Source organism: Equus przewalskii, chromosome 12 (genome assembly GCF_037783145.1).
Source record: "Equus przewalskii isolate Varuska chromosome 12, EquPr2, whole genome shotgun sequence".
Lineage (NCBI taxonomy): Eukaryota > Metazoa > Chordata > Mammalia > Perissodactyla > Equidae > Equus > Equus przewalskii.
The window spans coordinates 11,676,715-11,704,674 of NC_091842.1; the positions used below are offsets into that span (position 1 = coordinate 11,676,715).

The 27,960-nt window shown below is 57.7% G+C and overlaps 1 protein-coding gene across 2 annotated transcripts; it reads left to right on the forward strand.

The window, feature by feature from the left end:
• The first annotated feature begins 91 nt into the window (after positions 1-91).
• Positions 92-27,351, forward strand: LIMK1 (LIM domain kinase 1). Of its 2 annotated transcripts, XM_070567766.1 has the most exons (16): positions 92-330; positions 2,065-2,161; positions 8,722-8,860; positions 9,175-9,284; positions 10,481-10,687; positions 16,630-16,735; positions 16,851-17,017; positions 18,111-18,294; positions 19,184-19,270; positions 19,607-19,738; positions 20,903-20,962; positions 21,218-21,283; positions 23,673-23,829; positions 25,418-25,473; positions 25,732-25,889; positions 25,975-27,351. In XM_070567766.1, exons 1-16 carry the CDS (start codon positions 276-278, stop codon positions 26,135-26,137), a joined length of 1,944 nt encoding a protein of 647 aa, XP_070423867.1. In that variant the 5' UTR covers positions 92-275; the 3' UTR covers positions 26,138-27,351. The 2 variants fall into 2 exon arrangements, with proteins under 2 accessions (XP_070423867.1, XP_070423866.1); XM_070567765.1 differs by lacking the exons at positions 92-330; positions 2,065-2,161 and adding an exon at positions 5,251-5,391.
• The last annotated feature ends 609 nt before the right edge of the window (positions 27,352-27,960 follow it).

The following is a 27,960-nucleotide window of genomic DNA, read 5'->3' on the forward strand; positions in this document are numbered from 1 at the left end:
TCCGCGCCCGCCGGCTCCGCCCACCGGCCTCCGCGGGCCGCAGCTCGGAGGCCCCGCCCCGGCCCGCCCCTCCGCTCCCTCCCAGGCCGCCGCGGCGCGCAGCCCGAGCCCCAGCCGGCGTCCGAGAGGCGGCGGCGGCGCCGCGAGCCCCGAGCGCCCCCGGCCCGGCTCGCGCTCTCCGCCTCCGCCTCCCGGGCCGGCGGCGGCGGCGGGCTCGCTCGCGGGGCCCGGGCCGCCCCCAGCCCCCGCCCGCGGCCCCGCCCCCCGCCGAGTGCATGAGGTTGACGCTACTTTGTTGCACCTGGAGGGAAGAACGTATGGGAGAGGAAGGTGCGCGGGGTGCGGGCCGGGGGCGAGAGCGGGGCCGGCCGGGGGCGGGGGCAGGGGGCGCGCCGCGGGGGCCGGGGGCCGGGGCCGCGGGAGGGGGCCGGGCCGGGCCGCCGCGGAGGCCGGGTCTGCCGCGAGGCCGCGCCCCTGTCTTCTCCGGGATGAGCTCGTCCTTCCGAAGCCCGCAGGCCCCTCCCTGACGCGCTCCCACCCGCTTCTCTCTCCTCGGCCCTGGGTGGGCTGCCCTCCCGCGGGCGGAGGCCCCTCCTCCCTTTCATCCCCGCCTTCCCCGGTCCTCGGACGGACGACCACCCCGGATGAGTCCCAGATCCGCCCTCCATCGCCTGCTCTGTCCCCGCGGGACTCGCCCTGGGGCCACCCCTTATGCAGTCTCTAACCCGGGCCGGGAAGAAAGAGGCGCTGGGAAAGCCGCATCCTTGGGTCTGAGTCGCCTGCCCGGCTTCGTGACCTTGAGTCAGGCGCTGAAGTTTCGCTCAAGCCAGGCCTCAGTTTCCCGTCTGTACAATTGGGGGCCGCGTAGTTGGCCTCCGGTCCGAGTGGTTGGAGGCCAGATGGTCAGAGCGGAGATATGCCTCCAGGGAACGGGAGACTGTATGCTGGGGGCCCCCACCCCCTCTCCCTGCACCAGACCTGCTGCCTGCCATCAGCCTTGGCAGAGAGGATGACTCGCATCCCATCCTCCTCTTCAGCCGCTTCCCCCTTACTGGGGTCCAAGCTTGAGGTGGCACGATGGTTAGGCTATGAAGACCCCCAGGACTCCCCCAGCCCAGGACAGGATCAGATCTCCTTCCCTGCGTTTCTTCAGCCGGGCCATCACATAGGCCCACTGGTCCAACGCAGGTCCTAAATGCCAGCTCCTGCAGCACTGCCCTCTCCTGGGGCTACTGCCAGTCCTCCCCCAGCTCCTTGAAGGCCTGCTTGGGGCAAGGGTCCACCTCACCATAGCCCCTCCGTCCCTGGGTGCTCATGGAGAGGCAGGCTGTGGCTTGGAGCCTGGCTGAGTGTCTCTCCAGGGCTCAATCTCCCCAGCTGTCCGATGGGAAGGGGCAGGCTTGGATCTTCCAGGGCCCACCCTGCTCCAAGGGTGCCAGGCCCCAAGGATGACTAAGCATGCCTAGTGGCCGGCTTGAGGAGGTGCCAGCCCTCCCCAGAGCAGGTGTCTACGAGTGCCCGGCTCTGCAGCCCCAGCCCCTAATCAGGCCAGGGCATAGCCAAGGCTCAGTCGAGGCCAGCACCTCTGGGCTCCCTGCCCTTCCCCTCCTGGGGCGGGGGAGGGGGGCTTCAGCCCAGGAGGCACCAACCTGGCCCAGTCTAGTCCCTGCCCTTTGAAGAGTCCTTTTAGTACCTCTTCCTGGGCATGCCAGGGGGGAAAGGGAGCGGTGGCAAGAGTGTTACCCGCTGTCTTGTTTCTAAATCCTGCTGCTCGCTTTCTCTGCATTTACCTTGCTAGACCCTGAGTTGAAAACTGCTGTTGCTGGAGGGTGGACATCTGACCCTCCTCTTCAGTTTCCAGATAGGAAAACTGAGGCCCAGAAGGGCTTGGCACCTTAGCCAAGGTCTCAGCAAGACTCTCAGACTTACGTCCTTTCTTGTGCTTGGCGCAGTGTGTGTGCACAAGGATTTGTGCAGGTGCACGTGGGGTCCGCAAGACAGGCTGGGCCTACACCCAACTGTGCCTCCTAAGAATGGTTCCTAACTCACTTTCCACCCTTGCAGGAAGCGAGTTGCCCATGTGTGCGAGCTGCGGCCAGAGGATCTATGACGGCCAGTACCTCCAGGCCCTGAACGCGGACTGGCATGCAGACTGCTTCAGGTAGGGCGGGCTGGCCAGGAGCGAGCGCCCTACGCGAGGCCAGGAGACCTAAGTGTGCCTCCTGGGGCTGCCTCTGGTGGTGACTTCCAGGGAGTCCTCAGCCTCCATTTCCCCCTCTGTAAAATGTGACATTTGGACAAGAAGATCCCTAAAGGCATTTCTGTTTGGTCCTTCTAGACCTCTGAGGGGTGGAGGGGGGAGACGTGCGTTTCAGCCAGTGCTGCCGAGGCCAGCTGGCGCCTAGGCGGGGGATGGAGTGGAGAGCAGTGCGCCCTTGACCTGGTGCTCATGCTCCAGGGGAGGGAGGGAAGCAAACCTGGCCTTGGGAGAAGCTGGCCCTCCTTCACCAGCCCCAGTCTGGTTGTGAAGATGCGTAGCCCAGTAAGACCAGCCCCTTCCTTCCAGAACCAACCCCCAGGTGTAGGAGAGAGGGTCAGGGCTGTGGCCGAGCACATGGGGACCCAGAGGCGGCCTAGCAGGACCATCCTGAGAAGCAGGAGCAGGGGATACCCTTAGAGTTGTCTGTAGGGCCAGAGCAGGGGTCTCCCGGAACGTGACACGCCCCAGGGGAAGAAGGGTGGCAGGAAGGAATCCCAGGCAGAGGGCCCAGGAGGTGCAGAGGCTGGAAGAGCAGAGTTCAGGCGGGAAGCCACTGTGAGGGCCAGACGGTGAAGCTGGGAGACCCAGCGGGGGTCGGGGCATCGACCACCAGCTGAAGGAGTTTATTTTAGGCAGTGGGAACCTCTGACAAGGTGGTTTTTTCCTTTTTTAAGAATAATGTTTAACATTTTCTACAATTTAGTAAGGGCCAGGCATTGTTGTGAGGTAACTGTTATAAAGTAAATATTGTATTGCCTCCATTAACTGGGACACAGAGAGGTTGATTCTCTTGACCAAAGTCACACAGGCAGGGAGGAAAAGGTACACACAATGCCCCTCCTGGCTGGGGAGGCCAGAAGAGAGGCCAGCAGCATGCCCTGGGGTTCCCAGTCAGGTGTTCAGAAGGAGGTCTTCAGGGAGGAAGGGGGCTGCCAAGAGGCAGAGAAAACCACGTGCACAGAGACAGGGCAATGGGACGCTTGGGGGAATGGGAACAGCTCATCTGATTGGAACAGAGCGAGTCGAGGGACCCGGTAAGGAGGCACAGTTGGGACTGATTTGTGAAGGATCCTGAATGCCAAGATAAAGACCTTCTGAGGGCAGTGGGGAGCCAGCAGGGGAGGGACGTGGGCAGAGGTGCTATTGAAAAATGCCATCCCAGTGGGCGGATGGTGGCAACTCAGCAGGGTAGGGACTGTCACAACGGTTCAGGGATCTGCGCTCAGAATGCCTGACCTCGGACAGTGACTCAGAGTGGAGAGAACGTCAGATAGAGAAGGGACAATATTTGGCAAGTATTAGTCATGTTAGCCAGCATTTATTGAGCACTCTTAATGTTTCACTAAACCTTCACCGTAGCCGAACGAGGTGCCATTATTTGCCCAGTTTGCATGTGAGAAACGGAGGCTCAGAGAAATCAACTTGCTGAAAGTTGCAGCAGCTGGAGCTGGGATTCGAGCCTGTGTCTGCCCCACCCTCAGTCACTGCAGAGTTGAAGCAGGCCAGGCCTCGGGGTGGAGCTGGGGCTGGTGCCTGGCGGGGCAGACTCAAAAGTGGTCTAGATTTTGACCCTGGCTGCTGGGGCGGGTGGTGGTCCGCTGGCTCTGGTGGAGTTGGAGGCCGGGCTGGTGATGAATTGTACCCTGTCCATGTTGAGTGGGAGGCGGGTAGACCGTCTGGGGGGCAATACCCTGCCCAGAGCTGACCGAATTGATCTGAGACCAGTTAGAGGTGGGAAGACCAGAAAGAATGGCCCACTCAAGGCTGGCACTGAGATGGGGCCAAGAGAAATCAAGGAAGAACTCTGGGGGCCCCTGTGCCTGAGGTGGGGAGGGAGGTGGGGCCTTGGGAGACATGGGGGAAGCCCGGGAGGGAAGCAGTGGGGCAGGATGCACTGAACGTAGCTTTGGAGGGGCCCTGCCCTGTGTGCCCAGAGAGGTGGGGGCAGTAGGGAGAAAGCGTCTTCGGGCTGTCCCTGGTGTGATGGGGACACCAAGAAGGTTCCCACAATGAGGGAGGGCCCACATTGTGGCTTACACGGGTGTTCCTGTCCCAGTGGCCTGCAGTTCTCCCAAAAGCTCCCAAAGCTGGATGAGACCAACAGTGTCCTCACCTCTATCTATGACAATTAGAAAAGCGACTCGGAGAAGTGTCACTGCTTTCCTGGGCCCCATGACTAACAGGCAGCCAGGCTCTGGATTCTGCCTGGTTTCCCTCTGGAAGCATCTCAGTGCCATGAAGTGGGGCTGACACCAGCCCACGAGCTCTGAGGCCTTGCAGTGGGAGAGTTGCTGTGGGATCACAAGATACCTCTGGCATTAGCATTAGGGGTCATTGTCACCCCAGGACCTGCCCCTTTCTCTCTTCCAATTGTCCCACCCACCATGGGCCCCACCTCCCAGAAGTTTATGCCAGGCCCAGATTGGTCCAGGCCTCCCTTTGGCCCAGCTGCTGCCTCTGGGAGGTGCCTTTCCAGAAGCCTGCAGTGCACAAGCCCTGGGGCTGCCATGGCCCTGGTAACATCTCTCTGGAGGCTGGATGGGCTGGCCCTGGGCAAGGAGGGGCAAGCACGCAGATGGCACTGGGGCTCGGAGCCTGGGCCAGGATGTGGCCTCCCCCTCTTCAGGGGACTTTTCTGCCCCCTCGAGGAGGACAGACTGTCCATGCAGGCCGACCTCCATTCCCTTGGGGGCACCACCGGAAGAAGCAGCTGCTTTGGAGCGTGTCCCTGTCCCCAGACAGTCCCAAGCCCCTAGCGCCTTTGTCAGAGCAGAGCCCAGGGGCATGGAAAGCGCTTTTCTCGGGTGTGCAGGCCTGAGGGCGGAGTGCCAGCCAGAGCCTCCTGGGTGCACTGGAGCCCAGACAGAGGCCCTTCCACTCCTTCCTGTTGTGGGCTCAGACCCAGTCCCCTCGCACCCACATGGCTGGATCCTCCTCCCATGCTGTGTGGCCACTCTGGCCCCACCCTCTGCAGCCACCAATCCTGAGTGCCTAGAGTAGGATGGGGAAGCAGCTGGTTGACCCACCCCTGCGTTCCCCACTGCACTAGGACTCCAGAGCCCCTGCTGCAGGGGGCTGCAGAGGATGCTCGCCTCGGCCCCGAGAAGAAACCGCTTCCTCCGAGGGGCCAAGTAAGTTGAAAGCCCCCACCCCGCCTTCCCAGGCCTCACCCAGGGCCCCTGGTGTGAGGGCTGGGGCGGGAGGCAACCGTGGGACAGACCCACCTGGGTCGAGGCTGTGGGGCAGAAGTGAAACTCCTTGGTCATTGCTGGCCGCCTCTTGAGGGGAAGCAGGCCGCTGCTGAAGCTTCTCGCCCTGCTGGTACAGTGTTCTCGTGAGGCTGGTCCTCTAGCTGCTCCTTCTTCAGCCCTGGTGTCCGGGGATGTGGGCACGCCGGGGCGGGATGGACCTGTCATTGGAGAGGTTGCCACTGCCTCCTAGCCCAGCCCTCCCCAGGCCTCCCCAGTGATCTCTCCCCTCCTGCCCGAGCCTGGCTGTGTCTTCACCTGCTCTCTGGGAGGGGTACCCTGTATCAGAGCAGACAGACAGCTGTCCTCCAAGAGCACCTCTCTGTTTGGCTCTAGGCCACTCTACACATCCTTAGTACCTGGTGCTCCTCTCTTGACATCCTTTGTCAGCAGGGCATGTGGGGGACATCCCTAAGAGGCCTGCCTGCCCCCCTTCCTCCTCTGGCACCTGGCTGGATGTTGGCCTGACGGGGGAGGGCATGGACAAGGTCAGGGGCTCCTGTGTGCCTCCCATCAGCAAAGGTCCACTGAGGCCCCAAGTGCCAGCCACTGTGTGAGCCTGGGCCAGATCCCCGTCTCTGAGATGGAGGCCAAGCCAGGGTGCCCTGCAGCAGCCCTGAGGACACTGCGGTGGTAACTGTGCCAGGCGGAGTGTCCGGCAGGAACTGCTTTTGTTGTCTTTGGGGTCCAGCGCTGGTGCCTGGCCTGGGACCCCAGGGGCCTGAAGGTAGATGGCAGAGACCGGTGGGCACACACAGGCTGGTGGTGCAGGCTGCGGAGGGTCACTGGGGGCCCCCCAGCCGGGCCCCTGAGCACGCTTCAAGGAAGCGGTAACCTGTGAGCGATTACACTCATGGATCCCTTGGGTGAGTCAGCGTTGGGTCTTCCAGGGCTGCTGAGATGGGTGACGATGATGCGTGTTTGTGAGTGAGTGAAGGAGTAGGAGTTTGCAGCCGGGAGAAGAGTATTCTCTCCCCTGAAGGAAGGCAGCTGCTCCTGAGCCCGACCAACACACCCACCTCGAGGCAGGCAGGTGGGGCCCTGCTTCCTGCAGCCTGGCAGCAGGGGAGGAAGGAGGAGGTTCCTGTGATGCTGTGTGTCTGGTCTGCGGAAGGGCTCAGTGAGTCGATGGGGCTTCCCCAAGGTCACGGTGCGGTGCTGGGCCCCGCCACCTCTTTTCAGAGCCAGCTCCTCCTGCTGCGCACCTTCCTGCTAGGTTAAACCCGCCCTGGGGACATGTGCCTCTCCCCATCACGGGGCTTCCTCCCACCTGGCCTTCTTTCCCCAGGCCTGCTGTCTGTGGGCACCCAGTCCTAGGGCCACGAGGGGGCGGGAAGGGCTGTGGGGGCAGTGAATGACATCATCGCTCCATCCAGCTGCAGCTTCCTGTGCCTCCTCTCACCTCCCTGGGTGGTGGCGGTCTCGGTCTCGGAGGCCCTCCCTGCCTACTCCCCCGCCTCCTGCCCCTCAGAACCCCCTTCCTGGATGCCCTCCCAGCAGGGGCTTCTGAACCCAGGCATTTTGTGCTCCTCCCCACCCCAGCCCCTGGCTGTGGTCCCCGTGCTCCTCCCTCAGGCTCCCACACAATGGGGAACTGGCTGGATCCTCTTAAAGGGACAGTGTCCCACCAGCACTCCAGCTGCTGTCGTCTCCCTCCTCCTCGTCCCAAGTTTCCTAGTTTCACTAAATGAACAGTCAGTGAGTGTTGAGGGCTTCGTGAAGGCTGAGGGAGGGTGGGGGGTTCCCTGGCTGCCTGGGGGATGGGCTCTCTCACCCAGCGCCCGGCCTTCCCAGCCCACCTCTCTCCTGGATTGTTTCCCTACTGAGCTCTGAGCGTGGGGCCTCCTGTCCCTGCGTGACCTTGGCACATGACCCCCAGTGCCCAAACAGCAGTGGAGCTGAATGGATTCTGCACATGGTGTGTGCTCCAGCCAAACGTACGGATGCACCCAGGACCCTGGGTACGGATGCACCCAGGACCCTGGGTCAGGCTCTGCAGAACATGGCGGGGCCTGTGCCCCTGCGGGCTCACTGGGGGTCCTGCATTTCTGTGTTTGCTCATCCTGGCTTAGCTGGGCTGCTGGTCCCCACCCTACTCAGACGCTTGGGTGGAAAGAAGCCAGGCATGGCGGTCTAGCTCCTGGCCTGTGGCATGGCACCTAGAAGCCGGTACGTCGTTTCTCCCCACCTGCCCTTCAGGGGCCCACCAGCCAGTCCTCCCTGGTAGGCCCTGGTGATGGTGCAGGGGGCCCCTGGCGTTGATGACCCCACGCCTCTGGGCATTCTCCATACAACGCGACTGCTTTTCTGAGGGAAGGCGTGGGGACTAAGGCTCTGGCTGGGCTGCCCCTGAGCCCCCTTCTTGTGACTGGCAGCACCTGCAGGGCTGGCTGGGGTCTGGGAAACCAGGAGCTCCCCTGTCTTGACTGATCCTGGCCGGTCTTAACTAAGCTTAGCTCCTGCCTTGTATCCTAGCGGAACAGGGAGTCGCTTTGTGGGGATTGTGGCACCAACCATGTGACCTTGGGCAGTTTAGAAACCCCAAGGCTCATCTACCTCATCTCTGAAATGAGGCTAGCTGTGTCTGCCTCTTGGTGGCCTGTGGTGAGTCAGTCATTTAATCAGCACAGTGGGAAGGGGCTGGCACTCACAGGTCTTCACAGCTCCACAGGTCACGCAGCTACATCAGCTGGCCGTAGATGCTGGCCGGATGCTGGCCGAGCTGCCTCCTCATTGCTGGGAGTCTGGGATGGGGGGGTGGGGAGCAGACTAGACTAGAAGAGAGGCCCACGGTTCGTTCCAGCCCCACTACCTGGATCCTGGGCTCCCAGGTTCCATTCCTCCCTCCACCTGCTAGTGACCAAGAGCAAGTCACTTGCCCTCTCTGGGCCATCGTCCTCACATGACAAGGACAGGGCTGAGATGAGGAGCGCCTCTCACCTCGGGGCCAGCCGGTGGGCCAGACGCTCCGGATGCAGAACTGCTCTGGGTGGTTGTGCAGGCTGTGCACTGCATGGAGCCTTCCAGCCAAGGGGGCCACATCCATTCCTGGCTCCACTTGCCAAGTCCTGTGCCCCAGCGTAGGCTACTTCTGCCCAGAGAGGACACCTTTTTCTCCTTCTTCCAAAGGCACCTCTGGACCTTGGCAAGGCCTCGGTGTGGGGGTGGGGTGGGACCTGGGCCTTCCTGAGCCCCAGCACCTCTCGCCCGCAGGTGCTGTGACTGCAGTGCCTCCCTTTCGCACCAGTACTATGAGAAGGACGGGCAGCTCTTCTGCAAGAAGGACTACTGGGCCCGCTATGGCGAGTCCTGCCATGGGTGCTCGGAGCACATCACTAAGGGGCTGGTCATGGTAGGTGCCCCTCCCCCACTCACACCCCTCGCCTGGCGCGTGTCCATCCACATGTCCTCACAGGTCTCCCTGCTCCAGCTCTCTCTTGTTCTTCTCCTCACCAGTGCTCTGATTCCCTCACGCCTTCTGAGCCTGTTTGTCTGTCTGTCTGTCCCTCGGCCCCCTCTCTATGGAGCCAGCTCTGTCTGGGAGCTCAGCTGGCTAGCCAGACCCCCGAAGTTTGTCTGGGGCTCCCCTTCTGAGAGGAGACTGAGGGGAAGAGCTAGGGGGCCTGAAGGGGCCTCTGAGCTGGCTTGTCCCCCATTTGCCGCCAGGTGGCCGGGGAGCTGAAGTACCACCCCGAGTGCTTCATCTGCCTCGCGTGCGGGACCTTCATCGGGGACGGGGACACCTACACACTGGTGGAACACTCCAAGCTGTACTGGTGAGTGCCCGGGCCCTGCTCCGAGCCTGGCGCGCCCACCTGTATCACAAGTCTCCCCACCAGGGCCCCTTCCGTCCCTGTGTGGGAGCGGTCATTGAAAGCGTCATGGAAGTGATAGTGTAGAAGTCATGGGAAACACGACACAGGAGCCCCACTGAGAAGGCCCCAGACATCAGCTTTCTAACTGACAGATCGCTGCGCTGCTGTTCTGGCACCGACCGCCAGAGTCAGCGCCGGCCCCGCGAGTTCAGGGCCCGGTCCCAACAAGACCGCCCTTGCTTCGGATGCCAGCCACAAGGTCAGGGGTCCCCAGGCCACTCCCAGTCCTAACTGGCTGGCTACAGAGTCAGGGATTCCCACAACCCACTCAGGTTCGATAACTCGCTAAGCCGCTCACGGATCTGAGGAAAGTGCTTTCCTTAGGATTGCAGGATTTCTATAAAGGGTGCAAATTAGGACCAGCCCGATGAAGAGACCCAAAGAGCAAGGTCTAGGAGGGTCCCAAATGCAGAGCTTCTGTGCATTCTCCCTGTGGAATCAGGACGTGTGATGACCCCCCTGCTCTGGCATCACCACTTTTTATTGGGGTTTATTTTGTAGGCATAATTGAATGAATATTGAGCACGTGACTGAACTCAGTCTCCAGGCCCCCTTCCCCCCTTGGAGGTCAGGCTGAGTCGGAGCCCCCGCCCTCCAGTCACAGGGTTGGTCTTTCCGGTGCTGAGCCCCATCCTGAGTCATCTCCTTAGTGTAAACTCAGGTGTGGTCTGAGGGGCTCCTGAGAAACAGAGGCGTTCCTCTTCCAGCCTCTTCCCCAGGAACCAGAGACAAAGAGGAGACAAATTATTTAGTCCACAATGCTTATAAAGCTGGATTTGAGGGTGGTGTAGCTTGGTCCCAGATGGGCTTTTAATGGCTTCCTCCTGAACTGGATTTATCCGCAGGCCTTGGCCCGGCCAGCTCACAGCATGGCAGAGAGTAGACAACCCAGAGTGACTGAGCCCAGAGAGGGCGGGCTGGGCTGGGCATGCGCAGCTCCTGCTCCCAGTCCCATTGGCAGCTGAGACCCCCTGCCTCCCATGGGGAGGAGAAAGGGACATGGGGATGGGGGAATGGGGGAAGTGGTGATGCTGGTGACTGTCCTGACACTCTTTTCTTCCCACTCTTTGGGTCCCCACCGCCTATGGCTTGTGCAGCGGGCACTGCTACTACCAGACCGTGGTGACCCCCGTCATCGAGCAGATCCTGCCTGACTCCCCCAGCTCCCACCTGCCCCACACAGTTACCCTCGTCTCCATCCCAGCCTCATCTCATGGCAAACGTGGCCTCTCGGTCTCCATCGACCCCGCTCACGGCCCACCGGGCTGCGGCACAGAGCACTCCCACACCGTCCGCGTCCAGGGGTGAGTGGCTGGCCTGCCGAGGCTGCAGGTGGGTGGCTGACTGTGGGGCTGGGGGCCCTGAGACCAGGTGAGCATTTGGGCACAGATAGAGCCCAGCTCTGACAACATGGTATACCAGATGCCTGGTCCAGTCTTTCCTTTAAAAACCGTTACAAGTGTTGGATAAAATATTTAGATTTTTTTCTTTAATCCATATATGATCCAAGAAGAAAGAGGTGTAACCAGGTCAGTAAGGAGTAAAGGAGGGAGCCAGGGGTGTCGCAGAAGACTGAGGGCAGCTGTGCCTTAGGGGCAAGTCTAAACCGAGTGAGCTGGGGCTTTGACAGGCAAGTCCTTCTGTGGCTGGGCCTCTCAGAGCCCCGACCTGCTGGAGGAGGCTGATCTCACGGGAGAACTCCTCCCTCCCCCCGCCACTGGGACCCCAAGGCTCTCAGGGTGGGGACGAGTGAGAAACAAACCACACCTTCCATCGGCCCCCCACTCAGCTCCCAGAACTGTAAGATAAACCGATTGGAACCTGGGCGGGAGAGGAGGGGAGTCTCCCCTGAGAATTTGTGAACTTGGACTTGGAAACCAAATTCATCTGCCTGGGCGGTTCAAAAGACCTCAAGGCAAAATTGTAAAAGTTTAACGTCCTTTCCAACTGGTAGTGTCCCAGGCCACGGCGGAGCTGGACGCAGGGCCTTCCTGGAGGGACCCAGCTCCAGGCTTCTTTGAATTTACTTAGAAAGCGTCCCCAGGAAGATGCGCGATTGGGTCACAAACCATTGAACAGAGGAGGAAGCGAGGGACTGGGAGCCAGAGTCAGCAGAAAGGACAGGAAGCAGAACCAGAGCTACAGAAGCTTCAGATAGTGGCGTTATCAGAAATGATATAAAATAATTATGCCCAATGTGTCTTAATAAATAAGAGATGCTTGAAAAATGAATAAAGAGCAAATAAATTTGGAAAAGAACCAAATAGAACCCCTAGAAATGAAATAAATAATTATTCAAATGAAAACATCAGTGCAAGGGTTTAACAGTAGAGTAGGATTTAAACAGCTGAAGAGAGAAGCGGAGACACAAAAAGATGCAAACTGTGAAAGAGATTGAGACACGTGGAGGACAGAGTGAGAGGGTTGAGTCATCTATTTGGAATCCCAGAAGAAGAGAGAGAGAGAAGGGGAGAGGGGCAAGATTTGAAGACACGATGGCTGAGAACTTCCCAGAACTGGTGAAAGACACCAGTCCACAAACTCAAGCCCAGTAAATCCCAAACAGCAAAGTAAACAGAAAGCCACCCATGCATCACCCATCTAGTGGAACTACCACACCACAGGCAGAAGACCTTAACAGTGGCCATAGGAAAAAGACAAATTACCTTCAAAAGAGGCCACTTAGGCTGACAGCTGATTTCTCAACAGAGACAGTGGAAGCCAGAAATCAGTGAAATGATATATACAGTAGTCATCACCCTAGAATTCTATACAGACTAACCTCATTTTATTGTGGTTCGCTGTATTGTGCTTCTCGCAAATACTGCGTTTTTTACAAGACCCTCTACCAGCAAAAAGATTATGACTCACTGAAGGCTAAGATGATGGTTAGCATTTTTTAGCAATGAAGTATTTTTTAGTTAAAGTATATACATTTTTTTTTATTTTTTTACTTTTATTTTTGTTCCCTCCCCAAAGCCCCAGTTACGTAGTTGTAAGTCCTTCTGGTTCTTCTGTGTGAGCTGCCGCCACAGCATGGCTACTGACAGACGAGTGGTGTGGTTCCACGCCTGGGACCGAACCCAGGCCGCTGAAGCGGAGCGCCCCGAACTTTAACCACTAGGCCATCGGGACTGGCTCAGTATGCTGTTTTTCAGACATGATGCTATTGCATGCGTAATAGACTACAGTATGCTGTGAACACAACTTTTACATGCGTTGGGAAGCCAAAAAATTCACATGACTTGCTTTAGCACAATGATTTGCTTTTTTCTGGTGTTTTGGTACCAAAACTGCAGTATCTCTGAGGTATGCCTGTACTTGAGGAAAATGTCCTTCAAGAATGAGAGTGAGGAGCCAGCCCTGTGGCTGAGTGGTTACAGTTGCGCACGCTCCACCTCGGCAGCCCAGGTTCACCGGTTCAGATCCCGGGTGTGGACCTGCTCCACTCATCAGCCATGCTGTGGCAGTGACCCACATACAAAGTAGAGGAAGATTGGCACAGATTTTAGCTCAGGGCTAATCTTCCTCACAAAGAAAAAGAAGAGTGAGAGTGCAATAGAGACATGTTAAGGCCGACGAAACCAAGATTTGATACTAGCAGACCATCCATAAAGAAAATTCTGAAGGATGTGCAAAAGGCCTGAGACGCAAGAAGGGAAGAACATTAGGGAGCCAGCGCAGTTGCTAACAGTGTGTGACATTAAGCAGCACCCTCGTCCTCCGGGCTTTGGGATCTTGGAATAATGAGGAAGCTGGACACCTTGGAGTCTTCTAAGGTTTCTCCTGGGCCTTTGATGACTCCTTGAGAAGTAGTCTTAAATGTCCCCATGCCCAGGCGCTGGTGAGGAGTGAGGATGGCGCTGGGGAGGGGAGCCGCTGGGCTTGGCTCTGCCTCGCCACCCACCTCGAGCATCAGCCGGGCCAGCAGCTGTACACCAGAGAGCGGACAGACTGGTGAGAGAGATGGGGAAGCTCCCAGACCAGCTGGTCCCTGGAAACCAGGCAGAATTTGAGAAATGGAAAGCCAAGGACACCTCGTCCCTGTCTCCCTCACTGGGTGAGCATTCTGTCCAGCCAACATCTGCTCTCCCAGCAATTTCTGCAGAGAGCCACGCCATTCTTGGAAGCGACCCAGCTTGCCCAAAGGCCCCTGACCAGATTTACTGGTTTGTTTTAAGCGAGTCTTAGTTGACCATTTTTCATTTATTTATAGGAGCCTTCTAAGGAAAGTTTAATTCACTGGTGCCCCTGCCCCCTGCTGCCCTAGCAGGAGACTGAGGGAGGGGACATGGGAGTCTGAGACATAGATTTTTAAGGCTATATTCATGAGAAGCCTATATCGATGAAAGTATAGTCGTTTTTTCAACTTTTGACCTTGAAATTTTCAAATTTACAGAAAATTTCCTAAAACAATAAGTATATTGAATACCTATGTACCCTTCACCTAGGTTCACCAATTTTAACTTTTTGCCACATTTGGGGTGTGTGTATGTGTGTATCTCCCTCTCTGTATATGTGTGTGTATTCATATACACGTATATACCGATGTATTTATACTTACATGTGCACATATGGTTACTATTTACTGAATCATTTGACAGCAAGTTGCAGACATCATTGACCCTTCCTCCCCTCCCAAAAAAAAACTTTAGACATTCTCCTAAAAACAAGGCCACTCTCTTAGATAATTGTCAGTTGTACATTATAGTGCAGTTATGACACTTAGCAAATTTATCATTAATACATACTTTTATCCAATATACAACCCATATTTGAGTTTTGCCAATTGTCTCAATGCTGTCCTTTCTAGCAGTTTCTCTATGATCCAGGATCCAATCCTGATCGTACGTTGCATTGATTCATTATGTCTTTTCAGTCTCTCTTAATTGGTGACGGTTCCTCAGCTTTTCATTGTCCTACGTGACGGTGACATTTATGAAGAGTACAGGCCAGTTGTTGAGTAGAACGTCCCTCCGTTTGGGTGTGACTGATGTGTCCCCTTGGTTAGGTTTAGGTCCCTCCGTTTGGGTGAGACTGATGTGTCCCCTTGGTTAGGTTTAGGTTGTGCGTTTGGCCTGACGCTGCGTAAGTCATGCTGCGTCCTTCTCCGTGCATCTTACTGGTAGACATACAATGTCGATATAGTCTGCCCTCTGTTGGGCATACATCAAAGTTGTCAACTTTGATTACTTGGTTCAAGTGCAGTCCACTCTCTGCGGTAAAGGATCTCCCCCACCCTCGTAATGTAATCAGTAAGTCATTTGTGAGATTGGAGTCTGTAAATATCCAGCAGCCTTTTCACCAAGTGATTCTAGCTTCCATCCATGATTCTCACCTGTGTCAATTATTACTCTGATGGCTACAGAAAGGAGATTTTCCAACCGTGTTCTTTCTTCTGCATTTATTACTTGACCTTCTAGTATAACGAAGAGCTTCTCCCCCATGTGAGAATATACCTTTTTTAATTGAAGTATAATTGACATGTGATATCCTGTTAGTTTCAGGTGTATATCATAACGATTCAGCATTTATATACATTACAGAGTTGATCAGCATAAGTCTGGTTACCGTCTGTCACCATACAAAGTTATGACATCGTTATTGACTATATTCCCTTTGCTGTACATTACCTCCCCTTGACTTGTTTATTTTATAACTGCAAGTTTGTACCTGTTATTCTCCTTCACCTGTTTCACCGCCCCGCCCACCAATCCCTCCTGCCTCTGGCAGCCACCAATTTGTTTCCTATAGCTATGAGTCTATTTCTGCTTTGTTTTGTTTGTTCATTTATTTTTTAGATTCCACATATAAATATTTGTCTTTCTTTGTCTGACTTATTTCACTTAATATAATACCCTGTAGGTCCATCCATGTTGTTGCAAATGGCAAGATGTCATTCTTTTTTATGGCTGAGTAATATTCCGTTGTATATATACCACATCCTTATGCATTCGTCTGTCGATGGACACTTAGGTTGTGTCCGTATCTTGGCTGTTGTAAATAATGCTGCAGTGAACATAGGGGTGCAGATATCTCTTCAAATTAGTGTTTCCATTTTCTTCAGGTAAATACCCAGAGGTGGAATTGCTGGATCATATGGTGGTTCTATTTTTAATTTTTGAGGAACTTCCATACTGTTTTCCATAATGGCTGCATCAATTTGCATTCCCACCAACAGTGCACAAGGGTTCCCTTTTCTCCACAACCTCACCAACACTTGTTATTTCTTATGTTTTTGTAGTAGCCATTCTGACAGGTGTGAGGTGATATCTCACTGTAGTTTTGATTTGCATTTCCCTGATGGTTAGTGATGTTGAGCATCTTTTCGTGTACCTTTTGGCCATTTGGATGTCTTCTTTGGAAAAAGGTCTATTCAAGTCCTCTGCTCTTTTTTTAATCAATTAGGTTTTTTTTGATATTAAGTTGTGTATGCTCTTTGTATATTTTGGATATTAACCCCTTATGTATGATTTGCAAATATCTTCTTTCATTCAGTAGGTTGCCTTTTCGTTTTGTTGCTGGTAGAATATATTCTTGATAATGAAAATTTTTTAGGAATCTGTTTTTCCTGAAACTCAGTCTCATCCCTCAGCCCTTCCCCACCTCAGGGCAGAGACAAAGTGAACATTCCTTAAAAAGCTTTTATGAAGACAAAATGAAAACCCGATAACTAACAGCAAAGAGCTAAAAGAAGCAAGTCAGTTTGGCAAATTCACCACCCCGTGAGCTAGCGTGTGGCTTCATCCCCTCCTCCACTCTGCAGCTGTGGCTCAGGGCAGGTCGCTGGCCCCTTCCTGCCGACTCCAGAGGAGTGGGGGCCTTAGCCTCATCCTGCAGGGCAAGTGTGGGAGTCACTCAGGAAGCCAATGGATCTGGACCCTTTTAGGACTCATGACACTGATCTGCTCCAAGCATACAAGGCAGCTGGAAGGATAGGTCTGTCCTCCATGGCAGAGCCAACGTTCTGTTGAACAGCAGCCCCTGAGCATCAAATACTGGGTGGCAGATACCTAGGGACATGCCCAGTTCTTCAGTTTCACACCCATGGCAGACATCAGTAATCAATTACAGAATTCTTCCCACCAAACCAGAACTCAGGGTTCTGGACAGTTGCCCCCTAGTGTTTACACAAGATAGGGTCATTTGCCCCCTCATCCCTAATCTGATCCCCTTGGCCTTGGTTTCCTGTCAGGGCTCTAGGGCGAAGGCAGGAAGGGAGCTGACCACTGCTTTATGCCCACAGTGTGGACCCAGGCTGCATGAGCCCAGATGTGAAGAATTCCATCCACGTTGGAGACCGGATCCTGGAAATCAATGGCACGCCCATCCGGAACGTGCCGCTGGATGAGGTATGGGTCCTCGGTCTGGAGAGCAGGATTGGAGGTGGTGCCTTCCTGCCTGGCCCTCCCCAACCCTCATCCCCACCACCTCGGGCTCACGTGTCTGCACCCCTGCTCTCCCCAGATTGACCTGCTGATCCAGGAAACCAGCCGCCTACTCCAGCTGACTCTTGAGCACGACCCCCATGACACACTGGGCCATGGGCTGGGGCCTGAGCCCAGCCCTTTGAGCTCCCCAGCTCACACTCCCAGTGGGGAGGCGGGCAGCGCCACCCGGCAGAAGCCTGTCCTGTAAGTCAGCCTGCCTCGTGCTGCATATGGGTACTTTCACTGGCTCTGGGCCTGGGGGGATGGGACCTGGTCCCCACCCTCCAGTCGCTCACAGTCTGATGGGGAGTCATTCCTGCAAAGAAGCAGGCCTGCAAGGGACACTGGGGGTGATAAACAAGGGTAATGAGAAGTAGGACGTGAGAGCCCCTCCCCCAGTGGGGGTTAGAGCGCTTCCAGGGTGGCCCAGCACCCAGGCTTCTGGAGCAGCTGGCAGGTAGCTCAGGATGATGCAGCCTCACGTGTGGCTGGGGAGGGGTGGGCTCTGAGGTGAAGCCAGTGGCGGGGCTTCAGATGTGGCAGGGGGCTTTGGATTTTGTCTGCCTGTTGTGGGCCCCACTGAAGGGTGTTGCACCAAAGCGATGTGTTTCGCAGAGGCTAGTCGTCCCCTATGCGGGAGGGTGCCCCAGACCAGAGTCGGCTGGGGGGCTGTGGCAGTGGTCCAGGTGGGAGGGGCCAGGTGCCCCGTACCCTCTTGAAGGGAGGCCAGGGGGCACAAGGAAGAAACCCAGAGGCAGCCTGGTCCTCTCTCCACTTCCTGTGGGGCCTGCTCAGGACTCCTGGTAAAGATATCTGGGGTGACAGCCTTTACTCTAACAAACAGCAATGTTGAAGGCACGTATTTCCTCCTTGCCTGCATTTGGAGCTCAAGCCATGCTGCAGGACCACCTAAATGGCAGGGGTATGGGCACCCCAGGCAGGTTGTCTGCCTCCGCACCCCACAGCCTCGGACCTGAATGCTGGGAGACAAAGCATCTGCCTCAGGGTCATCAGCAGAGAAGGCCAAGGACAAACATTGCTCCCAAGGGCACCTGCAGGATAGTGGGCCTCAAACGGGAAGTCCGAGCAGGACAGGACACTGGGTCTGGGCATGGGGATGGGGCAAGAGCCTTATGACGGCCCCAGGAGAGGTGCCCTGTGCCCCCTCCACTGGAACAGGGTGATTATACATAGTCTGGCGTAGATGGGAGCATGGCAGGCGGGAAGAAGGGGGCAGGGCTTTGGCCAGGTGGCCCCCTGGCCCCAGTGGCACTGAGCACTGTGTCTGTCTCCCCAGGAGGAGCTACAGCATCGACAGGTCTCCAGGTGCTGGCTCACTGGGCTCCCCGGCCTCGCAGCGCAAGGACCTGGGTCGCTCCGAGTCCCTCCGCGTGGTCTGCCGGCCACACCGCATCTTCCGGCCGTCAGACCTCATCCATGGAGAGGTGTTGGGCAAGGGCTGCTTTGGCCAGGCCATCAAGGTACGGCGTGTGCCCAGGCGGGCACGGGGCCGTGAGTGGCACCCGGAGAGCAGTCTGGGTGTGACCATCAGTCCTCCTTCCTCCTCCCACCAGTGCCTCCAGGGATCCACAGTGGAAGGGTGTCCCGCCGGCTTCCAGACTCCCCGGCCAGTGCTCTCCTCCACCGGGGCCTCCTTGAGCTATTTGGGAGAGGGGACTTACCATAGATAGACCCCAAACTGTATGTGGAGGAGGTTGTTGGAACGTGACTCCTTGGGGTAGAGGATGGGAGTGCAGCCAGACTGACCCTAAAGGGTTCCTCCCCTGGGACCCCATACTGAGCCTGATGCCAGGTCTTTCGTGGCCTCTGGGCTGCTTCTCCCCTCACACTCGCCCCCAGCAGAGAGAGGAGCCCTTCTCTGGCTCTGATGTCACCTGGCTGTGACCAGGCTGGAAGGCTCAGATTCTACAAAAGGTGCCAGCCAGGCTGCCCACATGTCCACACAGACCCCAGCCCCTGTCCCTGTCCCTGTCCCCCTTGCCTGGGGAGGAATCTCTGGTGGAGCCACCGTTCGACCTTCAGGAGACCGTCCAGCAGAGCAGAGGGAAAGAGCTGGCCTCTAGCTCCAGCAGTCCTGGACCCAAGCTCCCGCCACCCCGTTCCCTGCCACCTGGGTGAACTTGGGCACTGTCAGGAAACCTCCCTGAGCCTCAGTTTCCTCATCTGTAAAGAAATTGAGTCCCACCCACTCGGGGGCTGGGAGTATCACATGAAACGTCTGTGAAGAGCTCTAAGCCGTCTATCCATCTCCCTGGCAGTCCTGGGGCAGGGATGGGGCCTCCTCCAAGGCAGGCTTAGAGCAGAGCCTCTGTCAGTACTGAGTCTCTGTGCCTCGGTGTCCCCGTGCAGGTGACGCACCGGGAGACAGGCGAGGTGATGGTGATGAAGGAGCTGATCCGGTTCGATGAGGACACCCAGCGGACATTCCTCAAGGAGGTCGGTGAGCGGAACTCTTCACCAGACGTCTGGGGCGGCCCGTGGTCCTCACCCCCTTCCCCGATTGAGAGCGGGTAGCAAGGGGCTCAGGGAGGGTGTGACACTCATGCCGCACATTGGAAGAAGAGAAAATGTCTTCCAGGAGGGTGAGAGGGGCAAGGGCATCCGTTGGTGTGGGAGCAGCCCGAGCAAAGAGCACAGCAGCTGGCAGGTGTGGCAGGGCCCATGGGGCACAGGGGCTCCTCCATCTCTGGGACCATCTGTGGCCTCTGGTGGGACGGCGGAGGGAGGAGATGTGGGCACAGCCCCAGGCCCTGCCTGTTCACACCCCACCAGGTGAAGGTCATGCGATGCCTAGAGCACCCCAATGTGCTCAAGTTCATCGGGGTGCTCTACAAGGACAAGAGGCTCAACTTCATCACCGAGTACATCAAGGGGGGCACCCTCCGGGGCATCATCAAGAGCATGGTGAGTGTCCGGGCAGAGGCCCACGTGCTGTGCCGTCCCAGCCACTCCCCCTCTGGGACCCCTGGGACCCAGCCTCCTAAGCTCTTCGATGGGGTCAGCCTCTGGTCTCAGAGACCCTCCCAGCCCTGGTTCTGAATGGAATAGGGAGCAACAGACTCCGTCAAAAGCTGGGGCCCAGAGAAGGGTGGCAGCTTCGCTGAGGGGATGCACAGACTGTTGGCCGCCCTGCAGGGTGCCAGGCCCTGCCTCAGAGCAGCCCGACCCAGCCGCACCTGCCACAGGTACCTGAGGACGGGCACGTTCCGTTACCTCTCTGCCGGGGGCCTTTGTTTTGCTTCTGGCAAAACCAAATCATTTTTACTATTTGCCATGTTCCAGAAAATTCAGAACTTTCTTTAAGGGCTTGGATCACATCACAAATCCATCTCAAGAAATAAAATGCTTGCAGCGGGGCCTTCCAGCTGACAGCGCCCCGGGGCTCCAGGGCTCACCCCACCCCAGCATCACCCTGAGACAGCGGGACCCTGTTCCCTCCCATGCTGATGCCTCCCTCCCTCGGCTGGACTCCCTGGTGCTGCCCGAGGTGGTCCCTGCAGCCTCCTAATAGGTGTAACTTCTCAGAAGGGATGCTGTGGGCACCCACGGTTTAGAGACGCAGGACCCACCCTAGGTTGCCTAGCTGACCTCTGAACCTGATACACTCTGACGTCCCCGCCCTCCTGCCTGAGGTCTCCATGGGGTGGGGTGACAGAACGAGGCATTTCTCCAAATGATCTGAGCCCACAGCCCTGCTCTCCCCAGCCCAGGCTGGCACTCTACAGGCGACCTCACCGGGCCAGCTGTCTCCGCCTGGCCCTGAACGTAGGTTCAGATTTTTTAAAAACTTGACAGAACAGGATTTTATAGACGATAAATAGAGCTTTTCTTCTCAGAGTTGGCGAGTGAAGAACTATAGGGGAATACTCCCCTACTATTGGAAATCAGCTTTACCGGAAAGCTGTTTTGAATTACTCACCCACACCCCTTAGAACGGACAGTGGTGGGTGCAGACGAGAGTGGGGATCATTAAACCCTCTCGGACACCTGCCTCCGCCTGCCGCTCTCTCGCCCACCTGTCCTGCCCATGGCCCCATTGGCCCATCCTGGCCCTCTCTCTGCCCCCAGGACAGCCAGTACCCGTGGAGTCAGAGGGTGAGCTTTGCCAAGGACATCGCCTCGGGGATGGTGAGTGGGCCCTGCTGCGGACATCCCGGGGGTGTGGGCAGCGCCATCTGACCCCGCTTATAACATGTTCTCTGCTGCTCACCTAAGATTCCACTCGGAGTTTAGAAACGAAGCCACAGGAAGCTCTGAGAGGGCGGACGGGATCAAATGGGGAATGGGAAGAGCGCCCCACATGGCGTGATGGGGGCAGGAGGGGAGCTGGGAGCCCTGGGGTCCCTCCGCGCAGCCACCTCCTGACCTCCATACCCCCCACAGGCTTACCTCCACTCCATGAACATCATCCACCGGGACCTCAACTCCCACAACTGCCTGGTCCGTGAGGTAAGCAGCCTGGACCCGGGAGGGGACAGCAGGAGCCCCGCCCATGATTCTCCCAGCCTCGGGGCCTCCCCTGAGCAGGGCTCCCTGGGGCGCCTCCCTCGCTCCACTTTGGCCTGTGCGGAAAGGCAGGGCCAGGAGGCAGACAGACCTGGCTCTGCACTGACTGTCAGTGTAGCTCCAGCTCTCTGAGCCACCCACATCCCAGGCTGTAGGAGGGTCCGATAAACTGATAAAGGAGAAAGTGTTGAGTAAACTGTAAAGGACAGTGAGCGTGGCATTCACAGAGAACGGTCCACAGCAGGGTGGCCAAGCCTGTAGCAGGCAGCACCAACAGCTGCAGGTCCGGAGGAGGGCTTGGACGTGTGGGCTGGGTGGTCCGGGCAGGCTGCCCGAAAGAGGCTTTAGGGGGACATACTTAAGTGGGGGGCCGTGGAGGCAGGGAGCCCAGGGTCTAAGGGGTGGTGATTTAGGGGACCACAGGCGGTCCACAGAAGGCAGTGGGGAGTGACTGGCCATGCCCAGCTGGAGAGGCAGCATCCTGGTTTGCCGAGGCTGCCAAACCAAGTACCACACGCTGGCTGGCTTGAAACAACAGAGATGCTTCCTCAGAGTTCAGGAAGCCAAAAGTCGGAAATCAAGGTGCTGGCACGGTTGGTTCCTTCTAGAGGCTGTGAGGGAGCGTCTGCGCCTTGCCTCTCTCCCAGCTTCTGCTGGCGCATCACTCCAGTCTCTGCCTCCATCTTCACACGGACGACTTCTGTGCGTCTCTGTCTTCTTCTTACAAGGACACTGGTTGCTGGTTTTAGGGCCCGCCCTCACCCAGTATAACCCCATCTTAACTGATTACATCTGCAAAGACCCTATTTCCAGATAAGGGCATTTCCACATAACCAGTTAGGTTCTGGGTGGACGTGAGTTTTGGAGGGGACACTACTCGTCACACCGCAGGCAGGTCGAGATCTGGTCCTGGAGGAGGTTCTCCAGGTGACTTCAGCACAGGAAGAGTGTTTCTAGTGGCAGGAACAGCACGTGCAAGGACCCAGTGGTATGACATTCAGGAAGCGATGAGTAGCTCACGTGGAGTGAGGGTCTCAGCCCTCTGGGAATGTCCAGGGGGCTCTGGGAAACAGTAGGCAGTGAGCACAGAGAGGTAGGGGTGAGGCTGGATCCACAGACCTCCCAGGCAGCCGGCTCAGACTGCCCCTGCCGGCAGTAGGTGTCACTGCAGGGCCGAGCCTGTGTAGTGGGTGGGACGAGGAGAGGGTGACCCGTCGCAGCCTGGATCCCGCAGCAGGGGCCATCGCTTGGGAATCTGATGAGCATCGTGAGCCCTCCTGTCCCCAGAGTCCATCTACACACAGCCCAAACCTTTGCCTACTGTTTGGGGGCCTCCGGGAATCCAGCGGCCGCCCTGGCTGCCTTCCCTGGAGCTCTGTCCTGGAGCAGCATCTTTGGACCCCCATGCCTTGGGGGGCTCATCAAAGCGCAGAGGCCTGAGCCCCCCTCCCATCTTCTGAAAGGGCCGGGGCAGGAGTCGGCTCCAGGACAGTCCTGGTGGACCCTGGCCTTCAAGAACCCCCTCTGGGGGGTCCGAGCGTCCAGGGTCAAGACCTCCCCCAACCAGCCTGCCACCTGGTATTACCCCCGAGGGGGTGGAGCCCTGAGAGGGGCCATGTCACCTGAGGCCCCATCAGGGGGGACTGGGGACGCATGTTCCACCCTCCCCCATCTGCCGTCTTTAGAGTTTCTCTAGGTGACTGTCCGTGTTGGCATCACTCCCAGGGGCAGCTCAGGGTCCTTCCCTTCAAAGCGAACCTGTCCTGACCCCTCCTGTGGGGATCTTTCCACCTCGGCCTCTCTGGGCCCACTCCTCAGTGTCCACACAATAGCGGCCAGTCCTGGAGCTGGCATGTAGGGACCAGACTTGCAGGGCTCCCCACTGTCCCTCTTCTTCCTGATGTTCCCATCTTGCGGGGCAGACACAGCAGTCAGCATCTGCACTCTGCAGGATTCCAGGCGGGTGCTGGGAGGGGCTCCCTCAGACCCAAAACAGTAGAGCTGACCTGCTGGGTGGCTTGGGCAACTTTCTTAACCTCTCTGGGCCTGAGTCACCTAATCTGTAAAGTGGGGATAAAAATAAGCTATTCCTCACCAGATTGTTGCAGGATTAAGAGACGAAAGCTGTAACAGGCCAGGGAGAGGACCTGGGTCTCTAACTAGAATTACTGCTCTCCTTCCCTCCACAAGGCCAGGGCCCTGCTGGGGCGCACAGAGCGCGCAGAGAGGCCCATGTTCTCTGGGCTGTCTGCGCATGGGTGTGGGGTCCAGGCTAGGAGTAGGTGGTGCCAGGAGCATGTCCGAGTGTGACCGCGCTTCGTCGACCCCCCAGAACAAGAATGTCGTGGTGGCCGACTTCGGTCTGGCGCGGCTCATGGTGGACGACAAGACACAGCCCGAGGACCTGCGAAGCCTCAAGAAGCCGGACCGCAAAAAGCGCTACACGGTGGTGGGCAACCCGTACTGGATGGCGCCTGAGATGATCCACGGTGAGGGACAGCTACCCCTGCCACGCCCCGGGCCTGGGGTCCCGGCAGAGCTGCAGCTGCCTGACCCCCGGCCTTCTGGGCCCCTCAGCTTCCTCTGAGTCCTGTAAGTCATTTCCCAAAGCTGCCGTAGCGGATTACCACACGCTTGGTTTAAAAGACACGCGTTGCCATGTGGCCTGGAGGTCAGTTGCGCTGGGCTGAAGTCAGGCTGTTCCCTCTGGCACACGAGGGGAGAATCTGTCTCCCTTCCTTTTCAGCTTCCAGAGGCTTCTCCCTCCTCAGCTCATGGCCCTTTCCTCCCTCAGGGCGAGCAGCGCAGCCTCTTCTCTCTGACGTTGGTGTCCGTTGTCACATCTCTTTCCCTGACCCTCCTCCCTCTCTCGTAAGGACCCTGTGACTACGCAGAGCTCACCCAAAAATCCAGGATCGCCTCCCCATCTCAAGATCCTGAACCACACCTGCAAAGTCCCGTGTAGGGCGGCGTGTTCCCAGGGCCCAGGGAAGGGGACGTGGACCTCTTTGGGGCCATTACGCAGCTCAGCACAGGTCCTCTCTCTCCCACCCCATTTTTTTTATATCAGGCCCGTCACACAGTGGTCCCGTGTGTGCCTCAGGTGGGGTTAGAAAGCCCCTCCACAGGCAGGTGGCATGCAAGTGCAGGATCAGGGCAGGCAGAGCCGGGGCCACCTCAGCGCCAGCTCTGACCGAAGTTAACATAGGCCCCCAAGTGACTTCACCTGTAAAATGGGACTAAGGGTCCCCATCTTTAAAGGGCAATGTGAGGATCAGATAATCTAATCTAGCCAGCGTTCACTGAAGTAGAACGGCTGAGGGCATTGCTGTTAACATCGTGAGGTGACTGGTAATATTCCCACTTTACAGATGAGGAAACTGAGGCTCAGAGAGTCTATCTCGGCTCCTGAGGCTGCGGTAACAAGTCACCACACACTGGGTGGCTGGGAACAACAGACATGTGTTGTCTGGCAGGCCTGAGGGCTGGAGGCCAGTCAGGTGTCCCCCTTGCAGGGACCTTAGGGGAAAAGCCATCCGTGCTGCTTCCAGCTCCTAGTGGCCGTCTCGGCACCCCCAGCCTTGTGGCCACATCCCACCAGTCTCTGCCCTCTCTTCACGTGGCCGCCTCCTCTTCTGTCTCTCTAACAAGGACACTTGGGATGGTGTTGGGGTCCACCCACATAATCCAGGATTATCTCATCTCCAGACCCTTAACTTAATCCTGTCTGCAAAGACACTTTCTTCAATAAAGTAACATTCGCAGGATCCACGGTTTGACGTGGTTATCTTTCGGGGCCACCATGAAGTCCGTGACTTGCCCAGAGTCACACAGCTGGTCAGTGACGGAGCTGGGCCTGGAACTTCGCACCCAGGGCTCTCATCCTCACCCCCCGGGCTCCCAGAGGGTTTCCCTGGTGGGGTCGGGGGCAGAGCCTAACCCCTGATTCCGTGGAGTTGCCAGCATCTGTCTTCTGGTCCCGACCTGCTGAGTGGGGCATCGTCCCTGGACCGGCCCCCTCAGCGATTGACATCCCTGGCCCCGCCTCGCCTGCTGACTGTCGGTCTCTTTGTCCAGGTCGCAGTTACGACGAGAAGGTGGACGTGTTTTCCTTTGGAATTGTCCTGTGCGAGGTAGGTCTGGGGCGGGCAGCAGTTGGCGTCGGGCCCAGCGGCTCCGCTCCGCCCCCCAGACTTGCAGGCTGCAGGCTGGAGTCTGCAGGGGCCCCAGCCAGGGAGGCTCCTGGGAACAGCGTTGCCCACAACCACCTGCATCCCCTGGGGGTGCGGTGGGCAGGCTGGCACCAGGCCCAGGGTGACCAGTCCCAAACCCACCTGAGTGGCACCCGGCCCCAGGGCCCCCGGGTAACTCCTGGGCCTCATGCTGGACAGATCATCGGGCGGGTGAATGCTGACCCCGACTACCTGCCCCGCACCATGGACTTTGGCCTCAACGTTCGAGGCTTCCTGGACCGCTACTGCCCCCCAAACTGCCCCCCAAGCTTCTTCCCCATTACTGTGCGCTGCTGTGATCTGGACCCTGAGAAGAGGTGAGTCGAGTGGGGGCCCAGCCTGGGGGGTGGGGCCAGTCCCCAGCAGAACCAGAACCCACTGTCCCCCTGCCTATCACCCCAGGCCCTCCTTCATGAAGCTGGAGCAGTGGCTGGAGACCCTCCGCATGCATGTGGCCGGCCACCTGCCACTGGGCCCACAGCTGGAGCAGCTGGACAGGGGCTTCTGGGAGACCTACCGGCGTGGCGAGAGTGGACTACCTGCCCACCGCGAGGTCCCCGACTGAGCCCGGCCTGCCCAGCTGCCCCCGTGCCCCTCTCCGGAGAATCTACCTGCACCAGATCCCTTTGCACGAGTGGCCAGGTGTGGAGCCCTCACTGGAGCAGTGGGCACCCAGACCCCTCCCCAGTGCCAGGCCCTGACTTGCCTTCTCCTACCCTGAGGGCTGTGGCCCCTGTCCTGTCTCTGCCCCCAGCCCCAGAGCTGGCTTGGCTGCACACACACCACCTCCTCACCCTGCCTTACCTCTGTCTTGGGGGCCGCCCCATCTCACTTCTCCTTGCATGAGCTGGCGGGCCTATGTGAGTTTGCCCCGTCCCATGCCCACCACCCCAGCCGTCCTGCACACACTCCGCCTGTCTGCAGCTCCTCCGAGGCTGGGCTGGAGGACAGCTTCAGCCCGTGCCCTGTCGCGGCTGGGTACATAGGCGGGCATTTCTCAAGGGAGAGGCCATGTTCCCAGGAGCTGAGTGGGGAGTCGGGCCCCTCACCCCCAGGGTGGGGGGTCTAGGTAGCAGCAGATGTTGATAGCTATCCAAACCCCCAAAGAGAGAGAGGGCCGCTCCTGCAGGGGAGGTCCTTGTCGGCTGGGCAGCAGCCCTCTCTCGCTTTGGGTCTTTTCATTTCTTTATTGAAGCCACTTTAGTGAGAAGCAGGTACCAAGCCTCAGGGTGAAGGGAGGGTCCCTTGGGGGAGAGGGGAGCCGTGGTCCCTGGGCCAGAGCTGCTGGCAGGAGCAGCAGAGGGAGGCTGGGCAGAGCGGGCCAGGCAGCTGTCCACCAGCATCCCAGCCCCCCGACGTTCATCTCAGTGCCCCCTCCGGGCCCCTCCCCGAGGCTCCCTACCAGCAGCTGGAGCAGCCCCTGCACACCCCTCCCCACGCCCCCTGTCCTCTGGGTTCTTTCTGTGTAATCTATTTTTTAAGAAGAGTTTGTATTATTTTTTCATACGGCTGCAGCAGCAGCTGCTGGGGGCTTGGGGTTTTATTTTTTTGGCGGGAGGGGGTGGGGGGGCCATTTTGTCACTTTGCCTCAGTTGAGCGTCTAGGAAGTATTAAAACTGTGAAGCCTTCTCAGTGCACTTTGAACCTGGAAAACAATCTAAATAGGCCCGTGGGACCACGACTCAAGGAGGTGGGACCATCACCTCCATCCGGGAATCGTGATGTCTAAGGAACAAAACCCAGACTCGGAACAATAAAATAAATTCCATACTCCCCCCACATCCCGCGTGGCCACGTGTGTCCAGGGGCCCTGAGGAAATAGGACGAGAAGGGAACTCTGTGACCAGAAGCCTGGTGGGAAGAAGGAATGGAGGGGCGAGTAGGGTGGGCGGAGGGTGCAGAGGGCTGGAGCAGAGGTGGCAGCCCCAGGGGACCGGTGACCACTTTCTCTGAGCTGAGTTTGGGAGGCGGGAGGAGGGGCGGGCAATCCTAGGGGATGTGTTGCTTTCATTTCATGTCTTCTTCTTTCTGAAACTTAAAGGGTCCGATCAGGATAACAAACCACACTGGTTACTTCAGAGTAAAGCATTAATCCAGGGAGCTGCTTAAGATGTGGAGAGATCGTGGAAGGATAAAGAGTGGACACTGGGGTAACCCAGAGATGGTGCACTCAGGAGGCATTCCCACCTCTGGTGGGGAATTTAAGGGAAGACAGGGTTACTTCAGTTATCGGGTGTTGCATATAACATCACCCCGTAAACTTGGTGGCTTGAAATAACCGGGACCACTCGTGGCTCACAACTTCTCTGTCAAGAATTTGGGAGCGGCTTGGGTGGATGGTTTGGGTCTGGGGTCTCTCCTGAGGTTGCAGTCAGATATTGCCTGGGG